This window comes from Heptranchias perlo, chromosome 12, assembly GCF_035084215.1.
Source record: "Heptranchias perlo isolate sHepPer1 chromosome 12, sHepPer1.hap1, whole genome shotgun sequence".
NCBI classification, from domain to species: Eukaryota; Metazoa; Chordata; class Chondrichthyes; order Hexanchiformes; family Hexanchidae; genus Heptranchias; species Heptranchias perlo.
In genome coordinates, this window is record NC_090336.1 from 46,188,261 (window position 1) to 46,213,454 (window position 25,194).

General features: G+C 40.3%; 1 protein-coding gene across 1 annotated transcript in view; it reads left to right on the forward strand.

Annotated features, from left to right (window-relative positions):
- Positions 1 to 350: 350 nt before the first annotated feature.
- Positions 351 to 25,194, forward strand: part of LOC137327785 (low-density lipoprotein receptor-related protein 4-like) — a 49,307-nt gene continuing 24,463 nt past the window's right edge. Inside the window, exons 1-2 of the mRNA XM_067993591.1 lie at positions 351 to 408; positions 12,064 to 12,180. Coding sequence (XP_067849692.1) covers positions 351 to 408; positions 12,064 to 12,180 — 175 coding nt within the window. The remainder of the gene's footprint in view (positions 409 to 12,063; positions 12,181 to 25,194) is intronic.

Sequence of the window (25,194 nt, forward strand, 5' to 3'; positions counted from 1 at the left end):
GATTGGAAAATGATGGTCAGAGCCTCCACTATTTCCTCCCTTGCTTCTTTTAACAGCCTGGGATAAATTTCATCCGGGCCTCACGATTTATTTACTTTCAAAGATGCTAAACCCCTTAATGCTTCCTCTCTCACCATGCTTATCCTATCCAATATTTCACACTCCTCCTCCTTAAATGCAATCTCGGCATCGTCCCCCTCTTTTGTGAAGACAGACGCAAAGTATTCATTGAGAACCACACCCACATCTTCCACCATATGGTGGCATGCAGTCTCCGCTTTTTTAGTTAAAGGGAAAATGGCTCACAACTGAAGACCTTTAAATAGGGCTCCTCCAGCTGACAGCCTATGATGCGGATGCGGAGTCCGCCCGCTGCGCTGCTTTCCAGCGCGAAACCCGGAAACCAAGGTAAGTGGCTTCAATTTACTTCCGATCGCGTGCCAAACCCACGCTCCCAGTCGACCCCGCCGCCAACCCGCCTCCCTCCTAATATCGGGCCCATGGTGTCTGTTCAACCTTGCATCTTGTCAATGATCCTCCTTTTCTTGCTCTTCTTCCTTGTTACTTCGTACTGTGGATGCAGCATTTTGTTGATTGGTATGTTAATAGCATCAGCGCCTTTTTTTTTTAATGGCCTTGGTGTGCATTTTGTTTTCTCCTTACCCAGTAGTTTGCCTTCCGGATAAATTCTGTAGGCATTTCCAGAAAGGCACATGCTATTAAGGCTCATAATGCGAAAACCCCAGCAGCAAAATACAATAGCACTTCAATTTTGAAAGTGCATCACTTCACATTGAAAAATGAGCCTGAAAGTCAGTACTATATTTATGCCTTGAGAAGACATATTGGAAATTCCAGCACGCACCGTCCACAATTTTCCAATTGGTATTTTAAATGATAAGAAAACTATGGCATTGCAAGCCCAAATTTCTAATACGCACTGTCATGGGTGAAACTCCCCACCAGAAGTACAGAGTCAGAAAATTGCCTCTTATAGGAGTGCAGGTCAGGAATTTGGGCACGTTCTTCCCACAGTCTTCTGTTCGTTAAAATGAAGAGATGGAAAATCGCGGGGAGATACACCAGATTTTCTGATACCTGCTCCCATGGGCGAGGATTTGTGTCAGGAGCATGATTTCATTAAATTACCCTTTTCTTTTAGGTGTGTCACATTCACAAGTATTTGTTACAGAGATAATGTGCATGTTAAACATCGGTGTACATTATATGTGGAAATTATGTTAATGTATAAACTAGACTAGCAAGACTCTGAGCCATTCAAGTTGAGAAAGCAGGGCTCAGTCCTGTCTATCCATCTTTATTTATCTACCGTAATATTTAGCAGATCATTACATTTTCTTATTGTGTTTATCTGATTCAGATACAACTCCTTTGCAAAAAATTTTGCATTGTTAATTTTTGACCTTTTTTAGGTACTGGATTGTCGAAAATAAGTTATGAGATGCTAACAGGACGCAACAAAATTACAGAGAAAATACAACCTTTGCAAAATTAGTTTCTTAGCCTTCCACTGTGGTGCTGCTATGTTGCTATTTCATCCAAAAATTATGCAGACATTTGGTTAAAATTCATAAGAACTACAGAACAATTAATGTTCAGAAGTATTTAAAGACCTACCCCCATGCAGTCCATTGTACCCACCAGGCTGATAATATTGACCTTCTGAACTGCAAAGTGTCCCCAAATGAATGAGTAATTCTTTCAATGTGAAGAGGGTTCAGTCTAGGCAGCGCCATTAAACTTTAGTCCTTATATCCTGAATAATTTCCAGCCCAAGGGTCATGACTGCACATTTCCTCACCATTTCCTCTGTTATGGCACTAAAGTGTGTACCTTTGACACTGTAGCAGCAAGTTTATATCCCCTTTAAAGGAGCTGTATTGTTGGAAGAATATTGGAAGACACAAACTCAATTTATGCGTCGCCATCAGAGATTCTGCTGCCTTTCTGAGCAGTTTAAAAGAGATGATCTGCCTTCTATCCCTATATATGACTGGGAATTCATGAGTACTGTATCTGAATTGATCAATTAAGGGTTTCTGTTTTGATGGATCTTCTTACAAGTTTATTCATATTTTTTATGTGGCTGCCTCCTCTTGCCAGGCTTATGTACTGTCCTGTGTTTTGGGGAGGGTACCCTAGAGTACCATTCAGGTAAGCTCACCTTGCCCCCACTTCATGCCACAACACATTCACTTTGCCAGCCATCAAACTGAGGATCAGGGATGCTACTGCTCTGTAACTTGCCCACAGACTACATTTCGTGCTTCAATATCGCGTTTGCTTTTCCTTGTTTTTTTTTATCTGCCACTTCTTTTCGAAAAATATTTTAAAACTATATTCAACCTTTCCAAAGGCTAGAAGAATATTTATCCCTTTTAAATTTCCCCAGCAGCCCTTGTCCCACCAGACACAACTATTAGAAGTGGTTTTATCTGACAATGGAAAGAATTCTGTTACGTTTGCAGCAACATTAAATAGTGCTCACATCGTATCATAGGGCACAATGCAAACTAAGTGGCATGCAAAAAATAGACATACTCAGCAGGATCAATCCAAAGCCCATTGTGAGATATCTCCTGTCTGATGACCATAGAACATCAATGACTTCATCTACACACCTTACAGGTGGACAGAAACTGGACAACAGTAGGAAGAGTAGAGGTCTTTGCAGGTTATATTAATAAAGAAAAGAACAAAGTAGGAATGAGTTTGACACTTTTTAATTGCCGTGAAGGCTTACAGCAGAGATGTTCTTTATTATATTTCTCACCAACAAAGGGCAGCTTTTAACATTGCCAGATCAGCTTGTGGTTTTGTGCCATGTAACATAACACAAAAGTAATTGCTTCAAAAACATTTTGATTAATCTAATGCTTGCAGTAACTCCTCTATTTATACTTCCGGCAACTTAATTTCTGACTATCCTTTAATGTTTTATAGAAATTTGACTCAAATGTAGCTCTTGTCCATTAATATTTTACATCATTTCAGTGTTTGCAAATTACACTTGAATGAATATCCACAGTTCTTAGCACTGTGCAAGGGCAAAGGTTAGCAGTGGATTAATAGGAAGTGTCTTTTTCATTCGACACACTGGCTGGCTAAAACATTGATGTTATTTATATTAAGTATTGTACTTGTCCTTGAACTAGCCCTTTCCTTTTACAGTTGAGCTCTTATGAGATATTAGTTTTCTTCAGAATGTGACTGAAAATTTCACGCTTCATAAAAAAAAAGTTGAAAAATATTATTTCTTATCTGTACTTGGGCGCATGAAGCTCTACTTTCTTGACAGGTAGATAGGGTTTTAACATAGGGAAAGATGGTAGCACTGGATAGTTTGTCCATATTATAGTCCATCTGGGGCTCAGCCACCCCTTGTGACTGGGAGACAGCTTCTGCACACTGTTTTCTTTCGAGGTAGGGTTAAAATTGCCCCTATGGTACAGAGGCATATTGAGAAAGAGAGTAAGAGTGGGAAAAAAGTAAGTCAGATGAAGGGAGACAGAATGAATGAATAAGTAGGAGTCTAGTGGAGAGACAATTACAGTGAGAAACAAACAATTTTGAACTTTTTTTCATGACCAATACCAAGTATTGTTATTGAAGCATCCAATTCTACCAGAAATAACAAAATGTTTGAAATGCCAGCGTCCCATTTTCTTACTTCCTGCGTTACAATCTTGTCATATTTTTGTGACATTAGTAACACCTGGACACATTACTTTTAATGTGTAATGTTGTGAAACATTCAAAAATTGGCATTATACTTGCCTTTCATTACATGTCAGCCTTCCCACCACTAGTGACAATATAGCACAAATCGCCCAGCTCCATCCACCATTTTGTTTTTTGGGCCTACCCAGCTTCCCAAGTCAAATAAGTTAATTCTAAATTTTTCATTTAATATAATTGCTTATCTCCCTCTTGCTTTTTCTTCCTTCCCCCTTTTCTCCCTTTCTCTGTCTCTCTGCCAGATCTTGCCTTGCTTCAGCCCAAAAGATTATGTGCAGCTGGACTCATTCAGCCACCGATTGTGCCTCTCTCTGATTATTTCCTGCTACTAGTGCTGCTCTGGTCCTGCTACTGGGCCCATTCCTTTTTCTGCCCTGCTGGCTATGGCCCTTTCGAAAATAAAATCTGTGCTTTTTTCTCCTTGGTCTTTTGTGCTGCTGGTTCCCATTCTGCAATCTTGCCTTTTCATGATCCTGCTTCCCTACACCCTCCTTTCCCCTACTTTTCATTCCACTATTACCTTTTCTGGACTCTGATGCCACTTCTGCTTTGATGGCCAATGTAGACCCACTCTTGCTTCAGTCCACGAACCCTTTTTAAAAAAAAGTTTATACCCCTCTCTTTAAATTTAACATTTTAGTTATTTTCCAGCAGGTTTCATGTTCTGCAGATTCTCTACTTTTAAATTATAACTGAAACTTATGTGGAAATAATTAAAAAGTTTAAATGATCTCTCCACTGTTAAATAGGAATGAAGGAGAGGGGATAGAACAGGCAGGGATTTAGGGGTGATGTTGGGGCAGAAAGCAAGCAAAGGAGGGAAAGCTGAGAGAGTAAGGGAATAGAGGCTGAAGGGGAGCTGATGGGATGAGGAGTGAAAGGGGGTTATGGAAGAGAGAGGTAATGGGCAGAGAATTAACACTTACTTCACTGACTCTGGGAGGACATCTTACAAAGACTTCTTTCCAGGTCCTTTCACTTAAGATGTGCCCCGCTTCCCACCCACATATCCAATTCCCCCTCCCCCCCCCACTTAAAACAGCATAACCTCTGACTCACTTTGAGCAATTCAACGGGAAATCTGCTGATATGTAAAAAGAACAAAACAAAGAAATCCCAAAGTCATATAGAATTCTTTGTTCTTCTTTTGTTTCCCAATTTAAACCAAAAGAAAATAAAGTGAATAAGTCTCCTTATTGTTTAGTAATCGAAACAGAAAAGTGTAAAGATGATTAAATTTTACTGCTCTTGAATGTAATGTTTCATTTGGTGGGTGAAATATTGAGTTTGATTAGAAAAGTCTCCAGGAGATGAGTTATAGCAACTCTTTTTCTTCGAACTTCCTTTCAGCTTATGTAGTGTAAAATAAGTAAAAAGTTAATAGCATTCATCATTTGTCCATATGCAGTCCTTCATCTGATTTTTAAAATCTCATGATGCACTAAGAGGCTTTGCCACAATCCTTTTAAATAGTGTCCAAATGCTTTATCAAGTCTAATTAATCCCATTACACTAAACTAACACCTACTGTGAATGGAATGAGGATTTAAAACACTTCCCTGGAAGTTGATAACAGTATTTGACTCTGCAATAGGAGGTTAAACCATATCTGTAGTAAGCAAGCTTCAATTACTTATTTTTCAAAATTAAATTGCCATTTTATTGAAAGACTTTAAGGCAGTATTTCTACTTTGAACTGGCTAATGATATCAGATACTATAAAATCAAGTCTATGAATTAAACCGCCATGCAGGTTTTACTTTGTCTCAATATTAGGATTGAATTGTACAACAATCTATGCAAAGTTTGGAGTATTTACCAAACTCTCGGTCGTATAAGTGTGACATGTTATGCAGATTTTATGAGTACTTTTTGAAAATAAGATCTAATTTGGGGAAACTGATGCTACATTGGTGATGTAAATCTGATAATTGCACAATATCGCTTTCCGACTTACTTAAAGCCACACTAAAGCAAGCCACGAAAGCTTGTGGTTTTGTGATTACAGCTATAAAATTCCCAAATAAAAATTGATGAAGTGTCTAAATGACAGGTTGTTTGTCATTGCCATTGACAGGCTCCAGTTTGATCAGTGAGAAGGATTCACTGTATGCAGCTCAAATTATTTACACATTATGCAGTCCTTTACACTCAAAACCAAGTGAATTTGTGTGCTATATAGAAGTGGAGAGGGGACAATTGCCCTGATTCATACCCAGGTTGCAGTATCTTCAGATTGTACAGTGCTGTACAAAATGGATTTCTACCCAAATATCACCATCACAGTTCTGGAAAAAAAAACAGAAATTCCTAACAGCTGCCAATAGTGTATGGAACTTGCCGAGCCTGAAAACCTTAATAAGTGATTCTCCCCACTCATGGTCCATCTTTACAAAGTAGAATGTTGTGTAAAAGGAATTTCTTTTCTTTATAAACTCCAATATGAATTATTAATGCTCGCACAAGTATATACATGTAAGTAGAATCCAGGATTTTGATTCTGTTCCCTCCTATTTATCTTATTTTTAATAATATAATATTTTTAAAAATATGAGCAACGTGTGTGCAGGGTATATGTTGTTTGTAATAACCAGACTTGTAAGGGTATATCAGTACTGACTAAATCTGGGATAAATTTCGATTTTGTAACATTTTCTTGATATCAGATTTCTGTTATATTGGTATCACAGCTTGAGAATTCCAACAAACATACAATTTTTTTGTGACACGCTTTTGTGTATGTTCTTCAAGGTCAGGAATGTCACAGCCAGGGACAGAAACATTTTTCTACTTTTGGCACTCATTGAGCACTCCCAGGTCAGCTACAACATGCCCCAACGGTATAACTTAGCCAGCTGACAGACTTGTTACGATACGAGTTCCTCTATGTTTTCACCAGTCTCCTTCGTCGACTTGTTGAGATGATGATGAGACAATCTCCTCCCAGTCCTCTGCAAGGAGGCATGTGAAAGCACCCTGAGGTTGACTCTTGCTTTAGATTTTCCCTTTCTGCATTGGGGGGGCACCTCAATCCAGCCTCTACGTTGTGCCCCCCCAATAGTGTAGCTCAGGTTGTACCAGCAGCTCGGGGTTTAAACCACCATCTGTGGTGCTACATATTGATGCTGTGTGCCGTTGTGCTGCTTCTATCCTTACGATTTATCTTAGAGATATTGCCAATGAAATGCCAATTTGTGCTGAATTTAGCTCAGTCTTGTGATGTGGACAGGGATTCAATTACCTAACCTCATTTCACATAAGATCCTGACAACCAATAGAAGGAGGACACTTGCATCTATCTGGCCCTGAGACTTTCTTCACAATTACGAGATTCAACATGTGCATCTCCACTCCCTATGGACCAGTCAGTAGAAGCAATGTTCTGTACTATGTACTGTTTGGACATTATTATTATCTGTGTATTATTGTTGGTGTGCATGACTGAGAAATCATTGGAAAGAGTAGTGTCACCAAGGACTATAGTGTCACAATCTCGGACATAATGCATATAGCAAAACTTTACTTGAGCTCCTTCTATTAGTTATACAATCTCTATATGCCATTAAAACAATGTCAATAGTTTACAATTTGAATGAATGGAATAATGCTTTACTTTGGATTAGATGCAATATGCCTGAAAGGGGTTGTTTGACCAGTTTACACAAGGATTTGATCCATTGACCTATTCATGGCGCCAAACATCTGGTTTGCGACATTATGACAAAAATGAACAGGGCATTTGTATCAAAACCAAACCTAAAGCGTGGTTCCATTTTCAGTTTATTTTGAGTTTTCTGTTTGGACAGTTATAGTTCCATTTATACGTGCATCCCACAATGTTTGTGTCACTGATAAACATTTAGATTTATTTGACATGCTATCGACAAAACCCATGAGAAAAATATAACATATTTTGAAAATTATAAACAATTGTTATTTAACTGTTTAATGCAGAGAGTCCCTCCCCAATCTAACTGTTTATAGTAATGCACTGTTTACAGTTTTCCTGTAGTTTTGCCAAAGGTGCTTTTTATAGAGAATCTGTAAAGTCTGATCGGTATATTTTTCACCCGTAGTGCGCCCCTATGTACTGTGAAGTGGCCGTGTGACAGTTGGTAGAATTAGTCTGGAGGTGGACTAGCTGGTGTGCATATTGTGGGGCAGTGGGAATAGCATTTCTTGTCATTTTTCTTTTAAACATATACAGCTCTATATTGTTTACTCCACTTCCTAAATGATGGTTGTGAGAAAGTTTACAATACATATGCCAGGTCTGAGAATTCCTTCCAATTAGAAGATTCCTGTTTTTTCTCCTGCTAAAGTCGTGTAACTTGATTAACTTATAGGAAGTACTTAAGATGAAAAGAAAACATATTATAAACACAAGCCATGGCCCCAGTAAGCAGTGGGGGTAGTTTAAAATGGTGCTGTTATTGTGTAAACGTTGCTGCATGATAAGCCACACGTTCGCAGTTGTTAAAATAAGTGCCAAGTTCAGGAGTACACCGCTGAATATATACCATTGACACTTAGTTCTCACACGTGACGTAACCTGAACGCAATCCGGGCAGAATCGGCATAACCAGCGCAAAAGATTGGGGATTTCAAATGTAAGTGAGTTACGCTCCAAACCACTTACTTTAGGTTCTTCTGTGATCTTTTGCGATAATATTAGATTCAATCTGCCCGGATCATGCCCCGCCCACAAAACTGGCCACCCCCCCCCCCCCCCCCCAAATCGACATTGTGAGTGTCTGCTGATTGCGCTGGTTAGGGAAGGCTCATTTTCTTAGGCGCACAGGCATGAGTAGGCACGTTTTTAAAGTATTTACATATCAAAAAAATTTTAATTTACTAGTGTACACCAATGAAACTAGTAAATGATTCAGTATAGTTTTTTAAAGTCATTTTTAGTGATTTATAATCAGTTTACTCACAGGTGGAGGACTAAACACTTCTTAAAAAATGCTTATTTTTTGTGATCAATCCATTTTCATAGGAACATAGGAACAGGAGTAGGCCATTCAGCCCCTCGTGCCTGCTCTGCCATTTGATAAGATCATGGCTGATCTGTGATCTAACTCCATATACCAGCCTTTGGCCCATATCCCTTAATACCTTTGGTTGCCAAAAAGCTATCTATCTCAGATTTAAATTTAGCAATTGAGCTAGTATCAATTGCCGTTTGTGGAAGAGAATTCCAAACTTCAACCACCCTTTGTGTGTAGAAATGTTTTCTAATCTCACTCCTGAAAGGTCTGGCTCTAATTTTTAGACTGTGCCCCCAACTCCTAGAATCCCCAACCAGCGGGAATAGTTTCTCTCTATCCACCCTATCTGTTCCCCTTAATATCTTATAAACTTCGATCAGATCACCCCTTAACCTTTGAAACCCTAGAGAATACAACCCCAATTTGTGTAATCTCTCCTCGTAACTTAACCCTTGAAGTCCGGGTATCATTCTAGTAAACCTACGCTGCACTCCCTCCAAGGCCAATATGTCCTTCCGAAGGTGCGGTGCCCAGAACTGCTCACAGTACTCCAGGTGCGGCCTAACCAGGGTTTTGTATAGCTGCAGCATAACTTCTGCCCCCTTGTACTCTAGTCCTCTAGATATAAAGGCCAGCATTCCATTAGCCTTCTTGATTATTTTCTGCACCTGTTCATGACACTTCAATGATCTATGTACTTGAACCCCTAAGTCCCTTTGGACATCCACTGTTTTTAACTTTTTACCATTTAGAAAGTACCCTGTTCTATCCTTTTTTGATCCAAAGTGGATGACCTCACATTTGTCTACATTGAATTCAGCTGTGTTAATAATACTGCAGTAGATTACCACTCTTAAATACATCAATAAATATTTTTTAAGCAAGAGAAAAAAAGAAACAATTATGTTCTATTGCGCTGCCCAATTGCGTTCATTCATGGAATATTTTATGTTTGTGATTATGCTAATAGCTTTTAGCGGAAACTTGAACTGTAACCTAACCAGCGCAATTTCGGGCGCATTTTGGGTGCAATTTCCCGATTGCGCCCAAAGCAGAAACTCTACTCCATTATATAAAAACAAAGATTTATAATAGAATGTGACACAAAAAAAATGTCAAAAAATAGTGACAATTATCCAATAGTTGGCAATGTCACTGCATTAGAAGTTGATGGATTTACTTACACTGTATCTAATTCCTCAGACCTGTCTGTGAGAGATTGTGTGTGCTGTATCCATTATTAATACCTCAGTACTTTTGGGCTATAACACTTATTACTAATGCCTCAATGGTCACTGTTGGAGAGCACTGTTGGGGGGAGGGCTTGTCAAATAGGAGTGAAAGTAAGATCCGGTTTGGTGAGAGTTCCCAGACCACTATTACAAAGAGCAATGACAAGCATGAGTGTCCTTACCACATTATCCCTCCAAAAACACAACTTTTGACCAACTATCTAGAGCTCCAAGCTCAGTGAGGCATGTCATCTTGTTAAGTTGATGTGATTAAACCTGCTTCCAATCATATCAAGAAACTTACTGAAACATGTGTGTGCTTATCGCTGGTTCTAGCACACCTGCATCCTGTTTGCCACAAGGCAAATCCTAGAATGAGAGTGGATGATGATGTGATAAAGTGGCAAGTCTTCGGGAATATTCGCATTAGCTATGAGACTGGTTACTTTTTCATATTTTAATAAGGTGTGTTTGATGAACATGTTTGCACCATTATCAGTTCCAATGCAACAACTGCTTTCAATACTTATCTAGAAATTTTTACCACACTGGAACTTTAACTCAACAAGAGCTGCAAGCTGAAGTCTGTGGGCCAAGTGGACGTCACTTGTAATAAGGGATTGTTTTATTCCCTCCTTTACCAATGTAATCAGTGAGAAAAGGTCACAGTGTGGAAGCCACAAAGCCATTGAGCCGATAAAGTCCTATTGATGTTAGTTGCTACAGGCCCCAAATGGGTTTGAAGATTTTCAGATCTGTATCTGTCACAGTTCAGGGAGGAAACTGACTTTTTTTTAAATGTCTTCTTTATCTGCCATGGGCTATTCATGATTGAGTGTGCAGATGGAAGCTGAGTGATACCCCTTTGGGCCCAGGACTCCTGTTACTATGGAAATTGTGTAGTGTTCTATTTAAACCTGGATTCCTTCATCATGCTACCCAATTCCCTGAATGAAACATTTGAATTAACTCAATGAGGTATTCATTAACCCTGAGAGTTACTTCCTGTGCCAGATCAAGTGTTCACTGTCATTGCTGTTTAACTGGGAGCATGAAGTTTCATAGTGTAATGTACAAGTAATTTCATTTGAGGTGATGGTAGGATATAATGTTTTGGCAAGTTAAACAAAGATATGGGAACAAATAAGAAACTATTATAACTCCTGAAAATAGTTGGCAATGTAAACTTTTATTTTGATCAGAGAAGATTTATTTTAACAGCTAAATTTATAGCTGTGTTTCTATGAATAATGAAACTGTTTATTCAAAACAAATGATAATTGCAGAGTCGCTGAAAGGAATTACAGATAGCCCAGTATTCCTCTGTTCCTCATCAGCAGTGTTTTCTGTTTGTGAAACTCTGGTATGCTTTCCAGGATCTTTTATAGTCAAATCTGTTTAAGAAGAATATGTTAATTCTTTTAGAATTATTTAATGCTTGAAATATTTGAAAGCAATTTACATTGTCTATTTCCTGATATATCACTGTTTCAGCCAACCATATGCACAAATCACTTTGATTAATGTTGCATTTATGAAATTGACAAATAGATCCTTTGAAAAGAAATATTACATCTAATAAGGCTGTATGGATATGCCATGTATAATATGCAATACATGACAGCACAGAGACACAATGTTCACATTGAGAATGCCACCATGAGCTTCCCTCTCACTGTCTGGAAAAAAAACAAGCAGTTCTCGGAAGCAGGAAGGGTTGAACAAAAGTACCTTTAATAATAAAAAATAAGTGCCGCCTGGAACGATTATTTAATATTCTTATAAATCATTCTAGAAGGTTAATAAGAGGTGCAATGATTGAAAGCACAATTTATGAGCTTCTCTCTGCTTATGTAGCATGCATCTTGAGGTCTGGAGTTGGTGCTCCTGATTGGCCTGTATTGTATAAATTGTGCTACATTTCCCTGCAGTTTTGCAAAGGTGCTTTTTATAGAGAATCTGTAAAGTCTGATCTGCATAGGCAGCACTTTTGAAAGATAGTTCCATCTTACAGAAAAAAATCGAGATACAGCAATGTTGTTAATTCACCCGCCATTAATCATTTCTTTCCTCTTTTCCAGTGCTGCCTACCTGTTCCCCTTTGGAATTCCATTGTGACAATGGCAAGTGCATCCGGCGCTCTTGGGTCTGTGATGGTGACAACGACTGTGGGGATGATTCTGATGAGCAGGATTGCCGTAAGTTTGCGAGCATTGTGGCTGTGTCTGGCCATTATTTAACTAAAATTCTAACTTACTGATACATGGTCTTTGATGTTACATTACACCTGTTTGTTTCTTCGCAAATAATGCTGGGACTCTGCGAACCGGTGCTGTTTTCATGCCACTATCAAGGACAAATTAGTATGGTTCTTCTTCCCTATATCAGGTTGGCTCAGGTGGTAGCACTCTTGCCTATAACTCAAATGACTGTGGGTTGAAGGCCCTATCCAGGACATGAACATATAATCTGAGCTGAAATGCATTATGGAGGGAGCACTGCATTGCTCGAGGCTCCTTAGCCCGTACTGGTAGTTAAGGGGTTCAGGTGGATGATAAATATCAGATTTGAAAAACAGTAAGGATTTCTTGGGAATTGGCCAATACTTCAACCAACATCAGCAACATTAGATTAATTGATCACTCAATTCATTGCTGTTTGTGGGATCTTGCCATGTACAAAATGGTTGTTATGTTTGCCTATATAATGTAAGTGCCAAAGTGAGAAATTAGAATGTGCTTGAATAAAGATAGGCAATTGGAAATGGGAGGTTGACAGATGTAGGTAACCATTGATCTTGGCTCAATTAGTCGTCCTCTCAACTTTGGATCAGAATGTTGTGGGTTCACACCCTACTCTAGAACTTGAACATGTAATGTAGGCTGACTGAGGAAGTGCTACATATTCAGTGGCTCCATCCTTTGGATGAGACGTTGAACTAATGATGGTTCAGATGGACATTAAAGATCCCATGGCACAAATCAAAGAGGAGCAGGGAGTTTTCCCCAGTATCCTGGCCAACATTCCTTCCTCCAATTAAATAAACAATAAATTATAGATATTAGATGATTTTGCTTAAGTAACCCAGCATACTTAACCTGAATTGATCTAGCAACCTGCCTCAAATGCAACATAAATGGCAGTAACGAACATGGTTGAGTACAAGCACAGCGGGACTAAAACAAACCTTAGGATAATGCAGCAGATTAAAAACTGTCCATGGTTATTCACACAGATAAACATGCATACAGACAGCATATAGTTTTTCACAAACTTTCTGTACACAAAGTACTTTGCACTCATAACTATGAGACTGCTGCTGCCTAAAATAAACAGTACAAGATATTCACTCATTCAATACATGTTTATTTTCTCCTTGCAGCAAACGGCCACCAAGAAGGGCAATAACACTAAATGACATGATCATTACTATATTATGCAGGTCTTCTCTGCCCTATCCCCAGGCCTAGCTAATCCCCAAAAATCAAGACTAAGCAAGTTTTCTTAATACCTTGACCTGCATTGTTCCCAGCACAAATATTGTCATACCTGAATGTATCATTGCACTGCCCCCAGAAGTACCTTGCTATCAAAATCTACAATGATTTCATAAAGATATGTATGTGAATGTACTTTTTAAGAGTTTTAATGAAAGAGCCCACCTTCCCCAGAAGACACAGAATGTAGGTGGGTGGAATGAGTCAGTAGGTCAGATCTCATCACCTTTGAGGATGCATTGTGGAGATCATCAGCTGGATAATGTTCAATAAAAATGCAGCACATCACCTAAACTTTACAGTCATTTTTAGTTTTTAAATGAAATGTTTGCTCATGCAAAAAAAAATCCGATGAAGCATTTAAGGTCTAAAGGAAAGAACTGCTTGTGCGGAGCCTGGTGAACCCATGCTGCTTTCTGCCCTAGTGCTGAGCTTCTGCTAGCTCCTAGTCATCATTTCTTGTCTCTTTTTTTTCTCTTTCTCCTGGGCAATGGCTTATTGCTGCTCATCTTCCAGAAACGTGCATCTGTTTCTTTTAATGGCTACATTGTTTAATGAGCAGCACAGGACTACCATTCTGTGACTCTCTCCAGAGCATATTGTAAAGCACCCTTCATGATCCAAACACCAGAGCTGTTGTTTGGTCATAGCAAATGCCTGCTCCATCGATGTTGCTTATCAAAAATGCTCAATGTTGGTGTTTGCTTAGCGATGTCATAAGCTATATTCCATGTGGACAACACACAGCTCTGAAGATCCAACTGCTCAACTAGTCTTCACCCGAGAATAAGTAGGGAAATTGTGGTAACCTTTGTGGGCACTCTGGATAACACGCAATCAAGAATCTCACTGCCATCTAGGACATGGTTCAGTTAATTGGTGCACTTGCCACTGGACTAAATATCCACCCCTTCCACCAATGATGCACTGTGGCTTCAGAATGTATGATTTATAGGATGCATTGCTGCAACTCACCGAGCTTACTTCAGCAGCACTTGCCAGTCCTGCGACCTCTACCACTGAGAATGACAAGGGTAGCAACATTATCACCTCCAAATTCCACTTCAAGTCACACAGCATTCTGACTTGGACATATAGGCCTGGAAATTCTGTGGGACTTACAGCTGTTTATGCTATTTCTCTGAGGGCTCCATCGATCTCTTGCTGAAGTTATGGGCCCGGTTTGGGGTGGGGGGAGGGGGAGCTCCAACAAAGAAAACCCTGTGGAATTTCAGGGCCACATTGCTGTTCCTTTTTCATTTCTGGATCAAAAGCCATCGTGGGAGCACAATCACTGCAAGGACTGTATGGATCAAGAGAAGGCCCACTATTTGCTTTTCAGGGTGACTAGTGATGGGCAATAAGTGTGGCTTTGCGGTATTGCCCACATCCTGTGAACAAGTTAAAAAAAAAATATATATATTTATAATTATTTCTCAGTGGTTGCACATGATTTGGATGTTCATCAAATTACATTCTTTTCTGTTGATGACAGCATGGAGTATTACACATTTACTAACCCCATGCTTAGTATGTGTCAATGGTGTCTGTACCCTGGTAATGTCAGAGCCTTTCCTGTTGCGACTGCACACTATTGCTGATTTTTATGCATTCAACAGCATTGCAAAACAGAGCATTTGTGACCTGGTTAAAGGAGCATTGAGCTACAAACTCATTGATCCTTGACAAGCCACCTGCTGTCAAGAGCCCGTGGCAAAAAAAGTTGAGTGCTCTTTTTACTTGCACCACTACCAGCAGCATGGAGGTTCTATTGCTCCTTGGTTGCAGGTCTGGTTTGAAGAGATGGCTTAATTCATCTAGGACTTTAATGGTGAGGCATAGCCTATTCACACATCGTTTTTGGTGAGATCAAGGTAGCTCTGTCACTGGCAGTAGACACTGCCTGAAGTAGTAATGGATCCTTCTGGTGGCCCTCCTACAACCTTCCCTGGTCCTCCTCCGCTACCTGTTGTCCTTCTCTTCTTCAACATGTCCAGGAAAGTGAGACTTGCTGATGAACCATGTTGCTGTGTGGACTGAAATAGCTGATGCTTCTTGGTCTGTTCCATGTTGGATGTCTGGTGACCCTCTCTAATGCCTTAACTCCACCTTTCTACCGTGGGTTATTAACAAGGTACGGATGAGAAGGCAAGTATGTGCAAACATGCATGTTAATTTTTAGGTTTTTTTTATTCATTCATGGGATGTGGGTGTTGCTGGCAAGGCCAGCATTTATTGCCCATCCCTAATTGCCCTTGAGAAGGTGGTGGTGAGCTGCCACCTTGAACCGCTGCAGTCCGTGTGGTGAAGGTTCTCCCACAGTGCTGTTAGGAAGGGAGTTCCAGGATTTTGACCCAGCGACGATGAAGGAACGGCGATATATTTCCAAATCAGGATGGTGTGTGATTTGGAGGGGAACGTGCAGGTGGTGTTGTTCCCATGTGCCTGCTGCCCTTGTCCTTCTAGGTGGTAGAGGTCGCAGGTTTGGGAGGTGCTGTTGAAGAAGCCTTGGCGAATTGCTGCAGTGCATCCTGTGGATGGTACACACTGCAGCCACTGTGCGTCGGTGGTGAAGGGAGTGAATGTTTAGGGTGGTGGATGGGGTGCCAATCAAGCGGGCTGCTTTGTCTTGGATGGTGTTGAGCTTCTTGAGTGTTGTTGGAGCTGCACTCATCCAGGCAAGTGGAGAGTATTTCATCACACTCCTGACTTGTGCCTCGTAAATGGCGGAAATGCTTTGGGGAGTCAGGAGGTGAGTCACTTGGTGCAGAATACCCAGCCTCTGACCTGCTCTTGTAGCCACAGTATTTATATGGCTGGTCCAGTTAAGTTTCTGGTCATTGTTGACCACCAGGATGTTGATGGTGGGGGATTCAGTGATGGTAATGCTGTTGAATGTCAAGGGGAGGTGATTAGACCCTCTCTTGTTGGAGATGGTCATTGCTGGCACCTGTCTGGCGCGAATGTTACTTGCCACTTATGAGCCCAAGCCTGGATGTTGTCCAGGTCTTGTTGTATGCGGGCACGGACTGCTTCATTATTTGAGGGGTTGCGAATGGAACTGAACACTGCAATCATCAGCAAACATCCCCACTTCTGACCTTATGATGGAGGGAAGGTCATTGATGAAGCAGCTGAAGATGGTTGGACCTAGGACACTGCCCTGAGGAACTCATGCAACAATGTCCTGGGCTGAGATGATTGGCCTCCAACAACCTCTACCATCTTCCTTTGTGCTAGGTTTGACTCCAGCCACTGGAGTGTTTTCCCCCGATTCCCAATGACTTCAATTTCACTAGGGCTCCTTGGTGCCATACTCAGTCAAATGCTGCCTTGATGTCAAGGGCAGTCACTCTCACCTCACCTCTGGAATTCAGCTCTTTTGTCCATGTTTGGACCAAGGCTGTAATGAGGTCTGGAGCCGAGTGGTCCTGGCGGAACCCAAACTGAGCATCGGTGAGCAGGTTATTAGTAAGTAAGTGCCGCTTGATAGCACTGTCGACGACACCTTCCATCACTTTGCTGATGATTGAGAGTAGGCTGATGGGACGGTAATTGGCCGGATTGGATTTGTCCTGCCTTTTGTGGACAGGAGATAACGGGGCAATCTTCCACTTTGTCAGGTAGATGCCAGTGATTATAGCTGTACTGGACCTACTTGGCTAGAGGTGCGGCTAGTTCTGGAGCACATGTGCTCAGCACTACAGCCAGGATGTTGTCGGGGCCCATAGCCTTTGTTGTATCCAGTGCACTCAGCCGTTTCTTGATATCATGTGGAGTGAATCAAATTGGTTGAAGACTGGCTTCTGTGATGGTGGGGATCTTGGAACGGGGCCAAGATGGATCAACCACTCGGCACTTCTGGATGAAGATGGTTGCAAACGCTTCAATCTTTTGTCTTTTGCACTCACGTGTTGGACTCTGCCAACATTGAGGTTGAGGATGTTCACGGAGCCTCCTCCTCCCATTAGTTATTTAATTGTCCACCACCATTCACGACTGGATGTGGCAGGACTGCAGAGCTTTTGATCTGATCCGTTGGTTGTGGGATCTCTAAGCTCCGTCTGTAGCATGCTGCTTCCACTGTTCAGCATGCATGTAGCCCTGTGCTATAGTTGGTGCTTAGCAAAGATTAACAAGCTAAAATAACTTTGGAGCTGTGTGTTAATATGCAGCAAATCAATTTGATCCAGGGAGAAATTTTGTAAGTATGGGCAAAAATGTGCTGATGCTCCATTCATGCAAATGGACCAAATTACTATACACTGATACACCTGGAGCATGCAATATAATTTTATCCCTTTAGTGTTTTTTTAAAATTAATTTGTTCTCTGGATGTCAGCAATACTAGCAAGGCTGCATTTATTGCCCATCCTCTAGTTGCCCTGAGGGCATTAGGAGTCAATCAGATAATGTGGGACTGGAGTCACAAGTAAGGATGGAAGGTTCCTTCCCTGTAGGACATTTGTGAACCAGTTGTTTTTTTTTACAACTATCCAACAGCTTTCATAAACATTTTCTACTGCTGGCTCACAAATTACCAGATTTATTCAATTCAGTTTCACAACTTGCCTCTGGGTTGCAGGTCAGTACCATAACTACTGGGCTACCGTACCCTTCCATTTTGTATTGATGTATTGCCTCTTCTATATTTAAGACAACACAAAACAATCTAATGTAGCCTCCTCCTTAATTTTGTCATTTAAAAAAAAATGTTTGCCATGCAGGACACCGGCTAGGGTTCCAAATGACACTATAGTGTCTTCGAACTTGATTTATATCTGAATCGTCAATGTGTGTATAGTTTTTGTGTGCCTTTGCCAGCTGATTGCCAATCATATTGTACTGTTTAATATTCCCCAATCTTTGTCAAATAATTAAAAATATGATTAGAAATTATTTGAAATACATCTTTAAAGCCAAATTCCTCGTTGTTTCCTCTTTAGAGTTTCAATAATTAATGTAATGAATGTGCTTCTCATCATGCCGTAGATCTATAAAAGATCTAGGAAAAGGGGAATGCAATTTTACAAAAGAAAATGAAAAGTAATTTTGCTTTCTCGCTCAATTAGTTCTAAAAATAGTGAGCTTTGTTTTTTGTTTGTCTTGGATTTCATGAGCTATAAATCAAACTGTTTCCTTGAACCCTGTGATGTGCTGAGTATGTGAAAAATGTAATTGGAATTGGCTGTTTAAAAATTGTTGTCCTGAAATTTTGCTTGTGACTAATTAATTGTTAATTGTGGTTAATGTCTTTGGATTATCATGGAGACAGTGGTTCGCGGTACACACACTCTGCCCAGTGAGATTACCTAAATGTTTGTTTGTACTAATTAAACTGCTCATTAGCTGCTTGAGAGGTGTCAGAAGAGCAGCATCAGTACTGCAATGGAGTGGCCATTTTTCTGCCAATAACACTAATAGATGTGCACAAAACCGGTAGAAGTAAAATTGGCAGCACCTGCCATTTTGATGGCGTGGACATTCAATCAAAGACAGTGTAATTAATTGCTGTAAGAGAAAAAAAGGAAATACTCTGCAATGTACCAGAACTCCGTCCTCAAAAGAGCAGATCTACAGCGACAGAGCAAATTGTTTCATTTTCCCTCATCAACTATCCTATGGCCTGCTGGAACAAGATTACCAATTTTGTGCTGAATTTTGGACAGTGTTGTGCTGTCAACCTGTGCTAATTAAGGGGAAGCAGCGCAGATTTGCCAGAATGATACCGGAGCTTAAAAGGTTAAATTATGAGGACAGTTTGCATAAACTTGGTTTGTATTCTCTTGAGTTTAGAAGGTTGAGGGGTGATCTAATCAAGGTGTGTAATATGGTTTAGGTACAGAAAAATCATTTCCTCTGGTGGGACGTCCAGAACAAGGTGGGTGTAATCCTAAAATTAGAATTAAAATTGAAATTTTCAAGCCTGAGATGGATATATTTTTATTAGGTAAGTGTATCAAGGGATATGGGAAAAAGGTGGGTAAATGGAGTTGAGATACAGATCAGCCATGATCAAATAGAATGGCGGAACAAGCTCGAAGGGCTGAATGGCCTACTCCTGTTCGTATATAACTGTGTTAAAATGTCTCAAATAAATTTCACTTAGGACTTTGTAGCTACCTGAAGAAGATATCAGCATATTAGTCTGGCTGGGTGAAGGTGCTAGAGCTGAAAGGAAAGTCCACACAGAAGCTTTTATTTTAAAATAATATTCTTCTAAAATATTCTACTTAAAATCATCTGGCAGTGTGGTAATGCAGCATGTTAGTGTTCCAACACACTGTGCCATGAAGTAGTGGTTCACACTCTCAGTTCCTCATGTGGTAAGTGACTGACTGTGGTAATCTCGGAGAGTATTGGGCGGAGACCAAAGCTACCCACAGAGCAGAGAGTATCGAAGTGCAAATCCTGTGTACATCCTTGTGGTTGAGGGCATCATAGGCAGTTCTTTGGGAGCAGGGTGCCTGCTAACCCCATTGGGCACTGAATGCCTTGTGGCTCAGGGAGGCTTAGAGAGAAAGAAAAATAAATTAAAAATCAAGGGATTTTTTAAAAAAGCAATTTATCCCTCGTTCCATAAGTGACAATCTGGTCACCAGCAAATTGATGTGTCTTATCCTCCCTTTGACCAACCACACAGCATAGAACAGCCTTTGGTTTGTTTGCCCACCTTCACAGCTGCAAGAGATTAAAGAAGAATGGAAAATATATTTTTAAAATAAGAATCAATACAGCTAAAGACCCAGATTTGAACTGTTTGTTAATAAATGTTTGGAAGAGATAAGAAGTTCAGGTTAGTAAATTATTTATTCACTAAACACACAAAGTCTCATTCATACATTCCTACTTTTGGTCACAGGCCAATCTGATTTCGCTTAGTTATTATCATGGTATTTGTTATGTCTAGATCAACATGTATGTATATTATCAGGTTTCACAGGGTAGAGAAGTTTCAGATTTTGGGTGAAGTGCAAGTATCTTTTTATTCCAACACCAATGGCTTCTTGGTTTAATTTGAAAACGTACATTTTCTGACGAAAACCAAAAAATAACCAGGTTCAGTTTTCTGTACTTTTTATTTCTTGTTTGATGTCCCCCACCCGCTTTGTTCTTACCTTTATTGGCCTTGCTTTCTGGCAGCTGAATACGCAATAAACTTGTACATAGTTTAAATGTAGGTTTCTGGTCCGTAAAGGCCAGGTCGTGGCTTTGTGTAAGTTGCTATTTTGTGGTATGGTCACGATTTTTTCACAAATATAATTGATGCATCTAAATGTCAGTCAATGTTGAGGCTTTTATGTATAGAATATTGGCTGGAATGGAGGTAGAGACCTGACTAATGGGTCTGAGCCCCTTTTCCCTCTGTCCTGCATGGCATTCCCCAGGCACAGAGCGGAGGGAAATCTGACTGTGATAAAGGAAATTTAAAGGAATAGTAAGACAATTTCATTCTCCACTAATACGGATACAGAACTGCATTTTGTATCGACACTATTACCTCCAAAAAGTCCCAACACTGGCTTGAAAGTTTCCTCATTTCTGCATTTTCAATGTTAATTACATTTATTCACTAGTATTGTCACAGATAGAGACATCTACCTTTTAAGTACTAAATGATTCTCACTGCATTTTCTGCTGTTTTATTTGCTATACATTTCCTGCTAAAAAATATGAAGTATAATTAGAGAACTGTAGACCTTCCCCCAATCTACAGTATTCTGTGAGTAAAGAAATCTGTATATTTCTTTTTTTAAAAGAACAATGTACTGTAGACCTCATAGGGTTAATTTGATGTACAGTATATTTATATTTTTGTCTGCATTATGCAGTAATGATCGTGATAATTGTTGAGATTTGTATGTAAATTGCTGTCTGTTCTTACTATAACATGACTATAACATGATGTAACAGAGGGATGGTACTTTATGAATAATTCTATCCTATCGGATACTCATTATAAAGTAGTTAGGCAATTCATGGGCGTTGGCACAAGTTTTATTTTACATTAAGCTATGATTCCCATTGTATCGCATTTATAATTGATATGTATTCTACTTTAGGTGGGAATAATTATAAACCCATTTTACCCACAATTATCTCCAAAGGATTTAGTAATAAAGGGTCTGATTTCATGTAATGTTGTTTTAAAAAGGTGAATGTGTGACTGTGAATAGTTAGTGTTTAAAATTACTTTTGCTGGGTGGGTGCAAGTATCAAAGCTTTTCCAACACAGGAAGACATAATTCAGTGCCAAATCAGTGCCAAAGAAACTTGACTTATTTTCACCATGGAGAAATATTTTACTAGTGCTGACTACACAATTTTAAAGGTGTTGTGCTTGGTGTTATTGTTGACACCCTTTAAATTGATGTAACCTGTTTTCTGAGATTGTAGTATTGAGACCTTCCATTTATTTTTCCAATTTCACCTCAAGTTAGTCCAATTTACTGGGTTCTGCACATTGTGATCATCAGGATTGCACTTTTGAAGACTGCAACACACATAATGCAACTGCACATATTGAACTTGTGGGTGATACAAATATGTGAGAAAAATGTAACCTTGTTTGTGGAGACGTTGGCCTGGATTTTCCTCTGAGCAGCGAACGAACGGCGCCCACCACTCGTTAGACTTGCACTTACCCATAAATTGTTCTTGGTTTTTTTTCACTGCAAGTTCCTCTCATCGGGCGCTGAATCCAAAACGGCGCCCTCTACAGGGCATCTGGGACCAGTGTGAATGGGACAAGCAACTGTCCAACCCCTTAACCAATCAGATTGAAGCATGCTAACAAGCAATGCAGAGTCAGAACCAGGAAGTGTAAGTTAGAATAGTGAATTCAATGTCAAATCAGGTACAGAAAGAGAAATAAAAAGAGGGTAGGACTATTGAATTAAGAGACAGAGATAAAAGAGACAGAAAAAAAAATGTAAAAATAATTTTTAAAAAAATGTCCAACAACAATTAAAGTCTGAAGGAATGAGATTTCATACTTGTAAAAGTTAATTTTCAGTGCCAGAAAGGTTGTTTGGCAGTAATTAAGACTTACCACACCGTTAAAAGTGTACTTCGACTTAAAAAAATTGAAGTACCTTTTTTTTTGACGAAATTAGTTCGTATCCATCAGGGCAGTGCAGGAACTGCACGCTGTTCCATTCATTTGAATGGGGAGCCAGCTGGCAAGATGCCGTTCTCGCGGAGTTTACGGAGAAGGGTTACCTCTCGTACAGCCGGATTTCTGCACTTGACTGTGCATGTACGGTCGCCGGAAGTTGCTGTACCACCTGCGCAGAAATAATGGTGAACCCCGTTAGCCTCGCCGTTATTTTCAGAGCAAAATCCGGCACAATATAACTCGTTGAAACGAAGAAATGTCCTTCCGGTGCAACCCACACTGAACCAGAATTGTTGCACATTCTGAAGCCGGTGTAGATATCCACTGGTTCAGAATGATGAAACGTTATTAAATCACTTTTATACAAAACTCTTTACTTTGGAGAGATCCTCACTGAATCAACTCTGGCATAGAAAAACCTCTATCATATCACACACACGTTGCAAAATATGATCATAGTTTAGACCTTTTGAAGTGAGGCTCACTACTTTTGGTTTGAATATGTAACTTGTTTTATTAGACCTCACTCTGAAAACTAAGTATTAATCTTTGTGTTTAAATGCACTTATAGATAACTGCATCTTTGTGATCATAAATTTCAGTCCTCTGATGTTGATAGTTCTGAGTCACTGGAGGATAAAAATTCCTCTCTCCCACCATAGGGCAAATCCATCACTGACACCCAGTCATCAGTAGTCTCTCATCTCCCTTCTGAACTCCGCTACCTAGCAACCAGCAATACCTTGTTGGATTAGGGTTTCCTGACCAAGCGGCCATTAGATTCTCGATGGCTGTGAGTTCCTGTGTGATTGTGACAGTTCCAAATGCAGAGCCAGAGTGAACCCTATCCTATCACGTTGGTGCATCAGTTCTTGTTTTAAAAATAAGCCACTGAATCCAAATGGGATAAATGTAGATCACTTCAAAGAAAATCAAACTATTAAGCAATATAACACTATGACAAGTAAACCTCAGAGAAAAGAATTCCAGACAAGGGCGTATTGATCTGGCATGTACATCAATGATACTTACATACTTGTAATAGAATAATGATGTTTTGGCAAAAAAATGCAGGGACAGCATGAACAGCAGAAAAGAACAGATCAATATCTAGCACATGTCTTTTATTACTGCATCACCATGGAGAGTAATGTAAACTGCTTTATTTATTAGGCCAATTTTGTGAGTCACTATAGTACAGGGTTTTGATAGAGTTAAAGCAGTTGAGATGTTGATTTATTGTGTAAAGACAGTCAAAGGGGTGGAAATTCGAAAGGGTTTCGCCCAGTTTTCGGGCACCAAATGGGCGCTCAACATACCAATACCAATTTCGCAGGGGAACGCCCCACGCCAGAAGTGCATACGAAATGTGGTGCTGCCCTATTGGTTGAGGTGCTCCTTAGACATCCCTGGCGGCCACCTGAAATGAACGCTGGGCTCATTAAATTATTTAATCGGGGTCTCGCACTTGTATCAGGACCCTTTTGGGAAATTGGTGCCGGGGAGCGCTTGATTCGATCATCCTTAAGCCCGCCTAGCAACATATGGTGGGAACACTTAGGAAGCAGGCTGCAGCAACGGTATTTAAAGGGATCTTCACCTCCATTAAGTTAAGTCTTCGGCTGCTGGGGATTTTTGGGGCCACTTATTGGTGCTTTGAGCTGAATTTGGGAAATTTCGATACTACAGAGTGGTTGGACTTGCAGCTGCACTGTTTTACTTCATTGGCTGCAGTACTACCAGGAAAAATGGGGTTCTTGCTGGGATTGCCATTGAGACTGCCACGCCAAGGGGAACGGCAGCAGTAGCACAGACCTATGGAAGACAATCATGGAGGCAAGGGCACAGGAGGTCTTACAGGATGCTGGTTTTCAGGAACAGAATCTCATACCTGAACATGACAGAGGAGCAGCGTATGAGGAGGCTTTGCTTCAGTAGGCAGGCAGTCACTGACCTATGTCACCTGCTGCAGCAGGAATTGGAGTCAAACATCAGGGCATACACATCACTGCCTGTGGCTGTGAAGGTAACAGTACATCAATTTCTACAACACAGGCTCTTTCAAGGCTGCAACAGGTGACATTAGCAACATCAGCTTGCTGTCCATAGGGCCACCAGGCAAGTGACAGACGCCATCTTTGCAAGGAGACAGCAATACATAATATTCCCCTTCGTGGCTGCCAATCAGGAGGAGAGAGCGTTTGGATTTGCCCGCATTGCTGGATTTCCTCAGGCGCAGGACATAATTGACTGCACATACATTACCTGCATTTTCCCCTTCGAGAACCAGCCATGTTATATAACAGGAAGAGATTCCACTCCCTAAACGTGCAGAAGGTGTGTCACCACAGGCATCAGATAATGCAGTTTTGTACCCGATTTCCTGATAGTGGACATGATGTGTTAATACTGCTTCATTCGTCAATCCCTCCCTGTCTTTCACCCAGACCAGCCGTTGTCAGGCTGGGTCTTTGAAGATATGGGGTATTCCCTCTACACCTGGCTCATGACTCCTATCAGAAACCTGGGCACAGATGTGGAATGCTGATATAATGAAAGCCACACAAGAACAACAGTTCTGATTGAGCAAAGCATAG